Genomic DNA, 12,971 nt, shown 5'->3' on the forward strand with positions numbered 1-12,971 from the left:
GTTGTGGACTCCCCGGCCACCTTATGCCCGGACACTAGCGTCGGCACGATGGTTTTCTGTCACACTTTCAGCGCCTGGTGTGCACGTAATGGAGCAGCTCGAGAAGGTCATTTTTCTTCTCTTGAGTAGGTGGATGGCCGCAGTAGATATGCGTCCACTGCTGTACCGTCGACACGCTTCTTGCGAGTCAGTAGCTATTTCTGTAGTATACTCCTCGCTCTGGTGTGTGATGGCGAGTGCGATCGCTACTTCCTTAGCCTCGAGGATATTATTGCTTCTGATCGAAGAGCTGTTGACTTCCCTTGTTGATCAGCAGGGGAAGTCAAGAGGGGAATTCGGTGATCAACAACGCTTACAACTGTCCCGGATTTCTCTCTGTGTGTGGTCGCGTCAACATACAATACGTCGGTTCTCGCCTTGAAATTTTTTTCGTGTGCTTCTGATCTGGCTTTTCTTCGAGCCTTATGGATTTTCGAATTCATGTTTCGAGGTATTGGGCTGACTTCAATAATCTACCGAATGTCCTTCGGTATGCTAACTCTGTTATTGATTTTTCCGCAAGCATCCCTCATGCCCAATGTCTGCCACGTGTACCTGCCCGTAGCAGCCAGCAGTAGTCTAATTTTCTGCGCCAGATGTGCCTCGATGTGTTCTTGTACTGTGTTGTTTATCCCAAGTTTAAGGAATTTCTCTGTCGAGGTGTTGACTGGTAGATCAAGCACACATTTGTAGGCTCTTATAAGGATTGCCTGTCATTGTTCTTTTTCCTGCGCGAGCTGTGTTTGATTGGGGACACTGTATACAGTCCTGCTTACTACGAGGACCTGTACTAGCCTACAAGTGTCCTCCTCCTTCATACCCTGTCTTTTGTTGGAGATTCTGGTGTTCATCCTCGTGATCTGCGCTGCAGTTTTTAACAGCTGTCTGATGGTGTAGTCTATACACAGTTACTAGGTATTCACATGCCGAGAATCCTGATTTGGGATACTTCTGGAATCTTCTTCCCCCCTATATAGACTCTTATGAATTTTGCAGGTTCAATTCTAGTCTGTAGACTCTCGGGACTTCGGGTTTCTCCAGGGAGCAAACAACGCCGCATTGTCGCACGTAGTCGTGGACTGTATCTACAGAGCATTGCAGAAGGTCTTGTTTTTGTCCTAGGAATTTTCTTGTCACCCAGATTATTACATCGTGTGCGTATATCGCATGTCTGGGTACTTCAATTTTCGCCTAGTTTTCGAGCTAAACCAATCATAACGATTAAATAAAGACGAGAAGTGTCACCACCTAAATTGTTTATATTGTACACCTTGCCTCCGAATTAGCGTTAAAGCACAGTGACCGCTGTTGCGCTGGATAGCTTGCTACTTGGTAACGTGGCAGTGGCGTCATAAATCTCACCCACTTATTCACTTTCATAATTTCACATATTTTCCAAGAAATTCAATGATTCAGAGGATACTGCTAAGACATAATATGCGCGTCTTTGAAGACCCGCCACGATGGTGTAGTGGTTATGGCACTCAGCTGCTAACACACAGGTCGTGGGATCAAATTGCGGCCACGGCTGCGGCGTTCTCGATGAAGGTGGAAATACTTGAGGCCTGTGTGCACATTAGGCGCACGTTAAAGAACGGCAGTCAAAATTTCTCCAACTTTCCAAAACGACTTCTCCCATAACCATATCCTGCTTTTGGAATGGTAAACACCAGTAAATAATATTAACCTCCTATAACACTGGGTAGTTCAACTGCATCGGCATGTAATTACCAGCCTGCAGAAGCATCGGCAAGCGAAAATCAATTATAGGACGAAGGTTGTTCCACGAATGCCGGAAAAGCACTTGAAGCTACGCTGGTTTTCTTGAAATATGACGTTGTGTTGTGTCTTTAACTGGCAATAGCGCACGAACTCCACTATGCGTCACATGATGCAGCCTCTTGCCAGTGCCGCTACACGGCCGTCAAAAGAAAAGATTCCTGTTGTGATTCCACGAATCTCTCTACTAAAGTTTGGCAAGCCACCACAGACCTTGAGATATCTTTAAGAAGACCCGTATCTACCGCCGCCGGGCTATTATTTGAAAGCGCCTTCCAAGACCAACACTTCAAAGCAAAAAAAGCTTCAGTTGAAATATGAACTGCACTAAGTGTTATCTTCACATTCAGCGAAAGCCGCGTCACGACACTTGATCGTCATTTATCTGCGTCCGTTTTTTCCAAGTCGTGCAGCTCAAGTTATTGCACTCATCTTGCCTGAAAGGGACAGACAGTCGTATAAAGGTTTCTGGTGGGGCTCAAGACTGCGCATACTTGTTAGCTCTCACAAATACACCGAAGATGCACCATTGTCCTTTGGCGGTTTTGGTATTCGCCGTCGCTGCAGCACAAGGCGTAGCTCATGCAAGCCGGCCATCATGCACGGACCCCAGTGAGTCAGACTTTGAATACTACCGCTGCTTCAACTTCAGCAGCCCCGACGACTTCTCCACGCACCTCGTTCGCCCTCAACTTCACCAAGACTTGACCTTCATTCTCAAGGACAGTAGCTTGAGTCACCTGCCTGAGGGTGCATTCGCGCAGATAAACGCCAGCGTTCTGGAACTTAACAATGTGCGTCTGGACACCGTTGCACTGCCGGGAGAGAATCCTTTCGCAGGACTGGAAAGTTCTCTGAGAAAGCTTATCCTGAGCCATGGAACGACAATACCGACATCGTGGGCACAATTTTCGTCTCTCGGACAGCTGAAGACGCTCCGCATTTCTGAAGCAAGAAACGTCGTGCTTTCCAGAAGCTTCAACGAGTTACCACAAAGTGTCAAAGTGATCAACATCGCCTTCTCGGATATCGCATCGGTTGACGAAGACTGGGTGTCCAGTCTGGTGAACCTAGAGGTCGTCGGCATTCGTCATTGTAATCTGCAGGTGTTCTACCGATCCATGCTACCGAGACCAGCGCCAAAACTGTGGAGAATCGACCTTTAGTGAGTACCATTCGCGATAAGTCACGCACAAATTTTGGCCTTTAGTGATATGAGGTACTGCCGACTTTGAATGGTTAAGCACTCGCTATATGTGATCTGTACGCTCCCGCATTTACCTTCGCATACAGTTCACATAGGTGGATGTGGGGCGAGGCGGCTAGGCTGCTGACACGAAAGTCTTGGGTTAGATCCCAGCAGTGGCTGTCGCACCTCGATGAAGGCGAAATGGTAGAAGCCCGCGTAGTGTGCGGTGACAGTGCTCGTTAAAGAATGCCGGATGGTCAAAATTTCCGGAGCCTTCCACTATGGCGTCTTCCATAATCATATCGTGGGCTGGGGACGAAAAATACACATATTAAAAAGTAATTACATTCCCAAACGAACAAAAGATGCATATATACACGCCCTTAACAAATGCGCGCAAGAGTATACAAAGAGTATTCTTTAATTGCCTCCCGCCCTGAAAAAACCACCAGGTCTGCGTGAAATGCGCACCACTTTCACATTGAAAACTGAGAGAGCGGCCTTTCAGGGCCTTTTTTAACACTGGTCTTGTATTGTCGCCTAAAAAATCTTGGCTCATTCCCCACAAGGAGGATTGGCCGCACTGCACTTTATAACAAAAATTGAAATAAAACGCATCTTATACGAGAGAGAAATCAGATAATAACGAGATGTATTATAACGTACACAAAACGTTAGAGGTGTAAAAGCATTTTAAAAGCCAGATTTCAAGGATAACAAAAAGAAGGAGAGGGACGAAGAACTGTTTTCATCTGGCGGTACCATTAGCAACGTAGCTTACCGGTTGTATGAATGAATTTATGTAGCACGGACAGAATCGCACTGCAGCCCGCACCCTACTGACTGGCTCCAAATCACAAAAGTGTGGTTGTATCAAATGCCAATCCCAGCGTATCAATCGGCCCCTCGAGAATCATTCAGTGGAGTGTGGTAAAGCAGCGGCACGTGAGAAGGGAGTGATTTATTGTTTCCGGTTCATTGCACTTACACATAGGTTAGTTACTGATAATTCAGATTTTTGGAGATATTTTAACTCAGCAAGTTTACAGTGAAAGCTTTTGAGGGTCACCTCACATTGACGATAAAAGCATTTTGAGGTGTTCCATGTAGACTGGAAGTATACACCGGAACTCTTGAGATTATAGGAGCGCTGTTTCATTATTTTTTTAGACTAACAGGTGTTTGAATCGTTCTGCGGGAATAAACGTAAACTGGGGAGCTGCAAGTAATACCAGACCGTTTAAAGGCGCCGAAGCGAGCAAGTCAGCCATTTCATTTAGTACAATTTCAGCATGCCTAGCTGGGACACATAGAAAGCGGAGTTCTGACAGGCTATATGCGGTACGAGAGACGAAGATATCCTAAGAAAATGATACTGCTTAACAGACGTTAAATGTGTGCAAACAAACAAGACACCCCGAATAATAATAATAGCTTTTGATTGCTGAGAACCTATTTGGTGTAATGGCGCACCTGAACTGTGACATTATTCATTGTGGAGCAGGCAGGCATTCACTATGCCATCCTTTATCATGGTTGTAATTTCGCGAATACTCAGGACATAAATTTGTGATAGACACGAAGTATGTTACGTTACGTACAACTATTAATTTTCCGTGTTTCTGAGCGTTCTCAGCGAGAACACCCAGCTGCTGCTTCTCGGCGTGCACATCTGAATTCTGACGTTGGCGCCGATGAACGTCTTCTGCTCGAGCAGCTCGTGCACCAAATGCGGCAGGCGAACTGCCTCCTGTGGCTGCGTCGCTCAGGGCTAAGAAATACGGGTGGAAATACCATTACGAGAAAAGCGCTTCGGGCTTTGTGCATGACTTGTCAAACGTTTCATGGTATTATCAAACTTTGGGCTACTTCGTTATAAGAAAACAGTTAGATAGCTAAAGAGGGAGACAAAAGCAACTGCGACAACACGGACCAGCTCTCAGCTCTCACTTACTAGTGTCACTTTATTGCACACGAAGTGCATGTATATCGCTGAAAAAATACATTAGTTCTCTATCACGCACCAAATCCGCAGGACAACAAGATTCGATTCTTAGGTATATGGGTGATGTTTCCGTATTGTTATGCACGCCGGATGCAAGACTCCCTAGCGAAAACGTACACGTCGCCACAAATACGCTGGCTATTTTTTCAAAGTCGGAGTGGTTGCGAAGTGTAATGACTATGAAAATAAATCAATTTCGTTAAAATAATTCCCCTTGACATATGAGCTACATATCTGCATAGACACTGCTTCCAGTCAGGCATTGATATTAGAGTGGCACAATAATTCCGATAACCTCTCCACAGAGGCAGCCACCTGTGCTTTCAACCAGTTCAGTGTACAACTTCATGGGAGCAAATTGTTAGTAATAAAGGGGACTTTAGTCAGGGCTGCATGAAAGGTCATGAGGCACTACTATTCGTGAATCACAATACAGGAAGAGGAGGCGGAAGAGAAAAAAAGTGGTAGGGCAGAGAAGTCAGAAAAATACAGCTACTGCAGAAATACAGAAAATACAGAACGATACAAAAGCTTTTTTTTTCTTGCTGCTGCAGCGTTGTGGCCACGCGTTCTCATCAAGAACGCAAATTGTCGATGAGAGCATTCGTATTTGCTTGTCCTGAACTGCCCTTCGTAGATGTCCAAGAGTCATGCTGTACAAAACTACCGTGTTGCTTATGCAAAAATTCATAAATTCCACGAAGATAATACATTTTCTGTCGCAAAGCAATTTTCGATGCACAAACTTTGTTCCAGCTTAACTTTCACAGAGGCAGAATAGTCTGACTCTTCGTATTGAGGCCCCGCACGAAATTGTGTGTGCTCATCGTGCGTCGTTTACGTCAGGTTTTATGCCTGCTGAGAAACTTGTGTATCGTCCGTGGTGCCTGACACTTCCACAAGTACGTGTTTCAATTCCAGGAGTACAGAAAAAATCAAATTTGCCTTCATCAGTCCTAAAACAATTGAGCTTCAGCCTTCTGCACGAAAGGTACAACAACCACGTGCACATATACACCGATGGTTCAAACGCAGCGTCTGGTTCTGGCGGTGCGGTGGTAATTCCAGCTAGAGGAATCACTCTGCGAATCAAACTGTCACAAGTCACTACGTCTACGGTGGCAGAACTTGCGGCTTTGCGTGGCGCCCTAGAGTATATCAAATTCCAAAGACCGAGTAAATGGGCTGTGTTTGCCGACTCGAAACCAGCCCTACAGAGCATGCAGTCAGTCCTTCGACGTGGTTGCCATGAACAATTAACTTACGAAGTTGTCAAGCTTGTTCACCACGTCACAGAAACAGACCACGAGGTCAAGTTTCAGTGGCTTCCTGGCCATTGTGAGATCAGTGGCAATGATTCCGCAGACAACGCGGCTCGCACATCGCACCAAAAATAGTACACCCTTCTAATTCCTTTGTCAAGGGCTGACGCTGCAAAGCAACTTCTTCACCTGGCACGTAGTCTGAGTCTGCAGGAGTGGAACACCCCAAACATAGGACATACGAGACATAGGACATACGAAATAAAGCCTCGACTGGAACTTCGATCTCCATCCGGACTTCGTCGACGTGAATCTTCGCTTCTTTGTCGCCTTTGGTTGGGGGTTGCCTTCACAAAAGCATATAGAACCCTCATCGGATGGACCGACAATGCGGAATGCGACGTCTGCTGCACCAAAGAAGACATCGACCATCTGATATGCCATTGCCCTCGATTTGCCTCTGAAAGACAGAAGCTTTCGGACGCATTGCGACAATGGGACGATCGGCCACTCTCTGTGCAGATGCTACTCGAACACCGTCACCTCCTTTCGTCGGCTCAAAAAGCAGTCAAAGCTGTCTTGTGCTTTTTGAGGACTACAGGCCTACGTGAGCACCTTTACCTTTTGTGTAGTGCCACCGCTGCATACGCACCAGCCGATTGAGTGACAATCCTCTTTTTTTTCTCTCTTTCTCTTTTCTTTCCTCTCTCTCTCAACTTTATGCCCCCTTCCCATTCCCCCAGCGTAGGGTAGCAAACCGGGCATGTGCCTGGTTAACCTCCCTGTCTTCCCTCTTGTTGTGTATCCCCCCACCCTTTGTATTGCGCTTTAGTTTCTTCAGTTTCAAAACGGAGCCGAATGTCATCCATTTTGGTTATTCTAATATAAAATCGCTTCATCACAATGGCGCTGAATAAACGCTGAGGCGACGGTATTTCGCAGAGTTTCGTGATGGCTAATCAGAATCTTGTGACACCAGCTCGCACAGAAATTCTGGTACTGAAGTATCTCTTTTGCATTAGCTTGACCCCTAGCTGACCACTAAATTTTGTGGCCAATCGATAACTTTTGAAAGAATGCCTGAGCCCACAATTTTTTACACGATGACTATCGTTTTTTGCGGAATATACACCTCTCGTTCCATAAAGCACATTAACAACATCATCATCATCATCATCATCAGCCTGACTACGTCCACTGCAGGACAAAGGCCTCTCCCATGTTCCGCCAGTTAACCCGGTCCTGTGCTTGCTGCTGCCAATTTATACCCGCAAACTTCTTAATCTCATCTGCCCACCTAACCTTCTGTCTCCCCCTAACCCGCTTGCCTTCTCTGGGAATCCAGTTAGTTACCCTTAATGACCAGCGTTTATCCTGTCTACGCGCCACATGCCCGGCTCATGTCCATTTCCTCTTCTTGATTTCAACTATGATATCCTTAACCCCCGTTTGTTCGCTCATCCACTCTGCTCTCTTCTTAACTCTTAAGTTTACACCTACCATTTTCTTGCCATAGCTCGCTGCGTCGTCCTCAATTTAGGCTGAACCCTGTTTGTAAGTCTCCGGGTTTCTGCTAAGTAGCGGCAAGATACAGCTGTTATATACCTTCATCTTGAGGGATAGTGGCAATCTACCTGTCATAATTTGAGAGTGCTTGCCAAATGTGCTCCACCCAATTCTTATTCTTCTAGTTACTTCAGTCTCGTGGTTAGGCTCCGCGGTTATTACCTGCCCTAAGTAGACATAGTCTTTTACAACTTGAAGTGCACTATTACCTATCTCGAAGCTCTGCTCATTTCCGAGGTTGTTGTACATTACTTTCGTTTTCTGCAGATTAATTTTAAGACCCACCTTTCTGCTCTCCTTGTCTAACTCCGTAATCATGAGTTGCAATTCGTCCCCTGAGTTACTCAGCAATGAAATGTCATCGACGAAGCGCAGGTTACTAAGGTACTCTCCATTAACTCTTATCCCTAACTTTTCCCATTCTAGGCTTCTGAAAACCTCCTGTAAGCACGCGGTAAATAGCATTGGAGAAATTGTGTCCCCCTGCCTTACACCCTTCTTGATTGGTATTCTGTTGCTTTCTTTATGAAGCACTATGGTAGCAGTTGATCCCCTGTAGATTTCTTCCAGGATGTTTATATATGCTTCATCGACACCCTGATTCCGCAGTGTCTGCATGACGGCTGATATTTCTACTGAATCAAACGCCTTCTCGTAGTCTATGAAGGCTATGTATAGTGGTTGGTTATATTCTGAACATTTCTCTATTACCTCATTGATAGTATGAATGTGGTCGATTGTTGAGTAGCCTGTTCGAAATCCTGCTTTTTCCTTTGGTTGATTGAATTCTAATGTTTTCTTTACTCTGTTAGCAATTACCTTTATAAATAGCTTGTATACTACACAGAGCAAGCTGATCGGCCTATAATTCTTCAAGTCCTTGTCATCTCTTTTCTTATGTATTAAGATGATGTTAGCGTTCTTCCAAGACTCTGGCACTCTTCCCGTCAGGAGACACCTCGTAAACAGAGTGGCTAGTTTTTCTAACACAATCTCTCCTCCATCTTTCAGCAGATCTCATGTTACCTGATCCTCACCAGCAGCTTTGCCTCTTTGCATGCTCTCCAAAGCTTTTCTGACTTATATCATTACTGGTGGGGTGTCATCTGGGTTACTGATAGTTCTTATAGTATTAAAGTTGTGGTTGTCCCGGCTACTGTACAGATCTCTTTAGAACTCCTCCGCTATTTTAACTATCCTATCCATATTGGTAGTTATTTTGCCTTGTTTGTCCCTTAGTGCATACATCCGAGTTTTGCCTATCCCAAGTTTCCTCTTCACTGTTTTGACGCTTAATCCGTTTTTCAGATCATGTTCAATTCTCTCCATGTTATACCTTCTTACATCAGATAAATTACGCCTATAATGAAGGAATGATGATAACAAAAGGAAACAGCAAGCATCATCGCAGAGTAAGGCACCACGAGATCGGCGCTCGAGCTCCTCCATCTTCCTCGTCCTGTCGCTATCTCCAATCTCCGACCTGCCCGTTTGGTTCGCCCAATAAACCTCTTTACATTTGGTGGATCGTGCTGGGTAACCACATCGCCTACAACCTGGAACTCCGATCTCGCACCCTGCCGTCGACCATGCAAGTTGACGCTGCCCAACAAACAATACCTCTCGCGGCCACTACTTGCCCCGGCCCGGTTCATCAGCGAGACCCCCCGATCTTTGCCGGCACCGAAGACCAGGACGTCGAGGACTGGTTGTCGTCATACGTGCAAGTCAGTGGACCCAACAGGTGGGATGACGCTGCTAAGCTAGGCACTGTCAATTTTTATCTCACCGACGTGGCCAAACTGTGGTATACGAACCACGAAACCGAGTTCGCGAATTGGTCTGCCTTCAAGGAGGCAATACGTGCCGTTTTTGGTCGTCCTGCCTTACGGAAGCTACGCGCCGAACAACGTCTGCGCACACGGGCACAGGAGCGAGGTGAAACTTTCACATCATATATAGAAGATGTGATTGATCTCTGCCGGAGCGTCGATGCTTCCATGAGCGAGAGTGCGAAGATACAGCACATTATGAAGGGCGTCGACGATGACGTTTTCCAGATGCTTCTCGCGAAGTCTCCAAGCAAGCACTGTGGCAGAAGTAGTGACTTTGTGCCATAGCTATGATGAATTGCGGAGGCAACGAGCTCAGACGCGACGCTCATTCCAGACAATCCAACCAGTGACCGCACTGGACGCTATGGCTGACCAGGCAAACCTTCTCGCACAAATGAAAGACTTCGTGCGAGAGGAAGTGGCTCGGCAGCTTTCTCTGCTGCCTTTTGCTCAACGCCAGGAGCTCTCGCACCAACAGCCACTGCGACACCCACCACCATTGGCTCCCATGCTCCGACATGTGGTCCAGGAGCAGATTTCCGAGGCTATGCCGGTGCCCTTGCAGCAGCCCACCGTCACCGCGCCTCTTACTTACGCTGAGGCACTAAAGCGGCAGCAGCGACACCACCCCCCGTCGTTCCAGGGACTGCCGTATACCTCAGCCCCGACTCAGCCGTCCACCGCCTGGGTTCCTCCCATTGCCACCACAGCCTCGACACACCCGTCTGCCGCATGGACTGGTCCCCTCGTCGCCAATACTTGGAGAACGCGCGATAACCGGTCCATCTGTTCTGCGTGCGGCGGCCCTGGCCATATCGCCCGTTACTGCCGTCGTCGCGTGCCGGGATACACAGACGCCCGGACACAGAACAGCTTCATGGACCTTTCTCCATCCCGTCTGGAAAATTCTGACCCTCAGTCAAGCTCGTCTTCACGGGAATGTCCGCGTACTATGTCTGGTCGCTCACCTTCACCCAGTCGTCGCTCCCTGTCACCCATGCGTCGTCGGCCAGCTCCTGAACACGAGGGAAACTAACCGCCGCAGTTCAGGAGGCAAGAACTGCGCTGTCGAAATGCTCAAGTCCTCGGACATTGCCGTCGAATATTGTCGAAGTTTTTGTAGAAGGTACTCGAGCATATGCTCTAGTGGATACTGGTGCTGCCGTTTCCGTGATAGACGCTAAACTTTGCCGCAAGCTCCGTAAAGTGACGACGCCTCTTAACATGATGTCCTTGCAAACAGCGAATGGGGACCCGGTTCAGCCTGTAGCCGCCTGTACTGTCCGACTGATGATCGCGAATGACCACTACACTATTGAGTTTATTGTCCTGTCGTCATGCTGACACGACATCATACTTGGATGGGATTTTTTATCGCGTAACCATGCCGTTATTGATTGTGCAAGATCGGAGCTTGAACTTTTCCCGTTTTACGACCAACCAACCAGCCGCATTCAGCCCGCCGTACACAAACTCGTCGTCAAAGAAGGCACTGAAATTCCTCCGACAGCAGCTGTGTTGCTCCCCGTGTTCTGTGACGGCATTAGGAACGAAGCTGCATTCTTTGAGCCATCAAGCCTCTTTCTTAGTCGAAGATCACTTCTTCTGCCTTATTCAACCCTCTCTATTTCTGAAGGAAACAGTGCTCTTTGCCTCATCAATCCCCTTCCGTATCCCGTTGAACTGTTTCAAGGTGAATCTCTTGGACACGTGCATGCCATTGATAAAGAACAAATTTTTACCATGCCGCCAGATTGTTCCCATGACTACGACGCCATCAGTGCCCTCAACCCTTCCAATGTACCACCTTCCCAGCTTTTCGATTCATCGATCGCTGACGGACTATCGCCATCTGAACGCTCTGAGCTCCTTCAGCTGCTCTACCAGTTTCGTGAATCCTTTGACGTTGCTCAACCTACCCTTGGCTGAACTCCCAGTTTTTTCCACCGCATCGACACAGGTTCCAACGCGCCAGTACGACAGCGACCATACCGTGTTTCCGCCACAGAATGTCAGGTTATCACCGAACACGTTGACGATATGCTCAAGCGCGACGTTATCCGACCTTCCCAAAGTTCATGGGCATCACCTGTCGTTCTTGTTAAGAAGAAGGATGGTGCAATTCGCTTCTGCGTTGATTACAGGCGCTTAAATAGGATCACTCGCAAAGACATATACCCTTTGCCCAGAATTGATGACGCCCTTGATTGCTTACAAGGTGCCGAGTTTTTTTCGTCGTTAGATTTGCGTTCGGGGTATTGGCAGGTGCCCTTAGCAGATGGTGATCGTCCAAAAACAGCATTCGTGACACTGGACGGGCTATATGAGTTCAATGTCATGCCCTTCGGCCTCTGCAATGCGCCGGCCACATTCGAGCGCATGATGGACTCGGTTCTGCGGGGTTTGAAATGGAACATATGCCTCTGCTACCTCGACGATATCGTCGTCTTTGCACCCGATTTCGCAACACACCTTGTACGCCTGAAACATGTCCTCACGTGTCTGAAGAATGCGCAGCTCCAACTGAATCTAAAGAAATGCCACTTCGCTGCTCGGACGCTCACCATTCTCGGTCACGTCGTATCAAAGGATGGTGTTCTTGCCGACCCGGCTAAACTACGCGCTGTTGCTGAATTCCCCAAACCAACGACTGTAAAACAGTTACGCAGCTTCGTAGGATTGTGCTCCTACTTTCGTCGGTTTGTGCGCAACTTTGCCTCCATAATTGCCCCTTTGACCCAACTTTTAAGGAGTGCCAACGACATCTCATCATGGTCTTCCGAATGTGATCACGCATTTACCACTCTTCGCCGTCTCCTGACATCACCGCCTATATTGCGCCACTATGATCCCACGGCTGCAACTGAAATCCATACAGACGCCAGCGGTGTCGGTCTCGGTGCAGTTCTCGCTCAACGCAAGCCTGGATCCCCTGAGTATGTTGTCGCCTACGCCAGCAGAACGCTCAACAAGGCTGAGGTAAACTACAGTGTTACCGAAAAAGAGTGCTTAGCCATACTTTGGGCAATTGTGAAATTTCGCCCATACTTATATGGCCGCACCTTTGCTGTAGTTACAGACCATCATGCCTTATGTTGGTTGTCGTCGCTGAAGGATCCATCAGGTCGCCTTGCTCGTTGGGCTCTGCGACATCAAGAGTATGACATCCGCGTCGTGTACCGTTCCGGCCGCCAACATGCTGATGCTGATGCGCTCTCGCGATCACCACTGTCGACTGAGGCTGCCTCTATATCTTCTATGGAACACGCGCTGTCCGCTCTTGACATCGACACAAT

The 12,971-nt window shown here is 47.5% G+C and overlaps 1 protein-coding gene across 1 annotated transcript in view; it reads left to right on the plus strand.

Annotated features, from left to right (window-relative positions):
* Window positions 1-2,237: 2,237 nt before the first annotated feature.
* The window catches only part of LOC119172570 (toll-like receptor 6), a 29,156-nt gene continuing 18,422 nt past the window's right edge, over window positions 2,238-12,971 (plus strand). The window contains exon 1 of the mRNA XM_037423728.2: window positions 2,238-2,983. Coding sequence (XP_037279625.1) covers window positions 2,340-2,983 — 644 coding nt within the window. The 5' untranslated portion in view covers window positions 2,238-2,339. The remainder of the gene's footprint in view (window positions 2,984-12,971) is intronic.

This window comes from Rhipicephalus microplus, chromosome 4 (genome assembly GCF_043290135.1).
Source record: "Rhipicephalus microplus isolate Deutch F79 chromosome 4, USDA_Rmic, whole genome shotgun sequence".
NCBI classification, from domain to species: domain Eukaryota; kingdom Metazoa; phylum Arthropoda; class Arachnida; order Ixodida; family Ixodidae; genus Rhipicephalus; species Rhipicephalus microplus.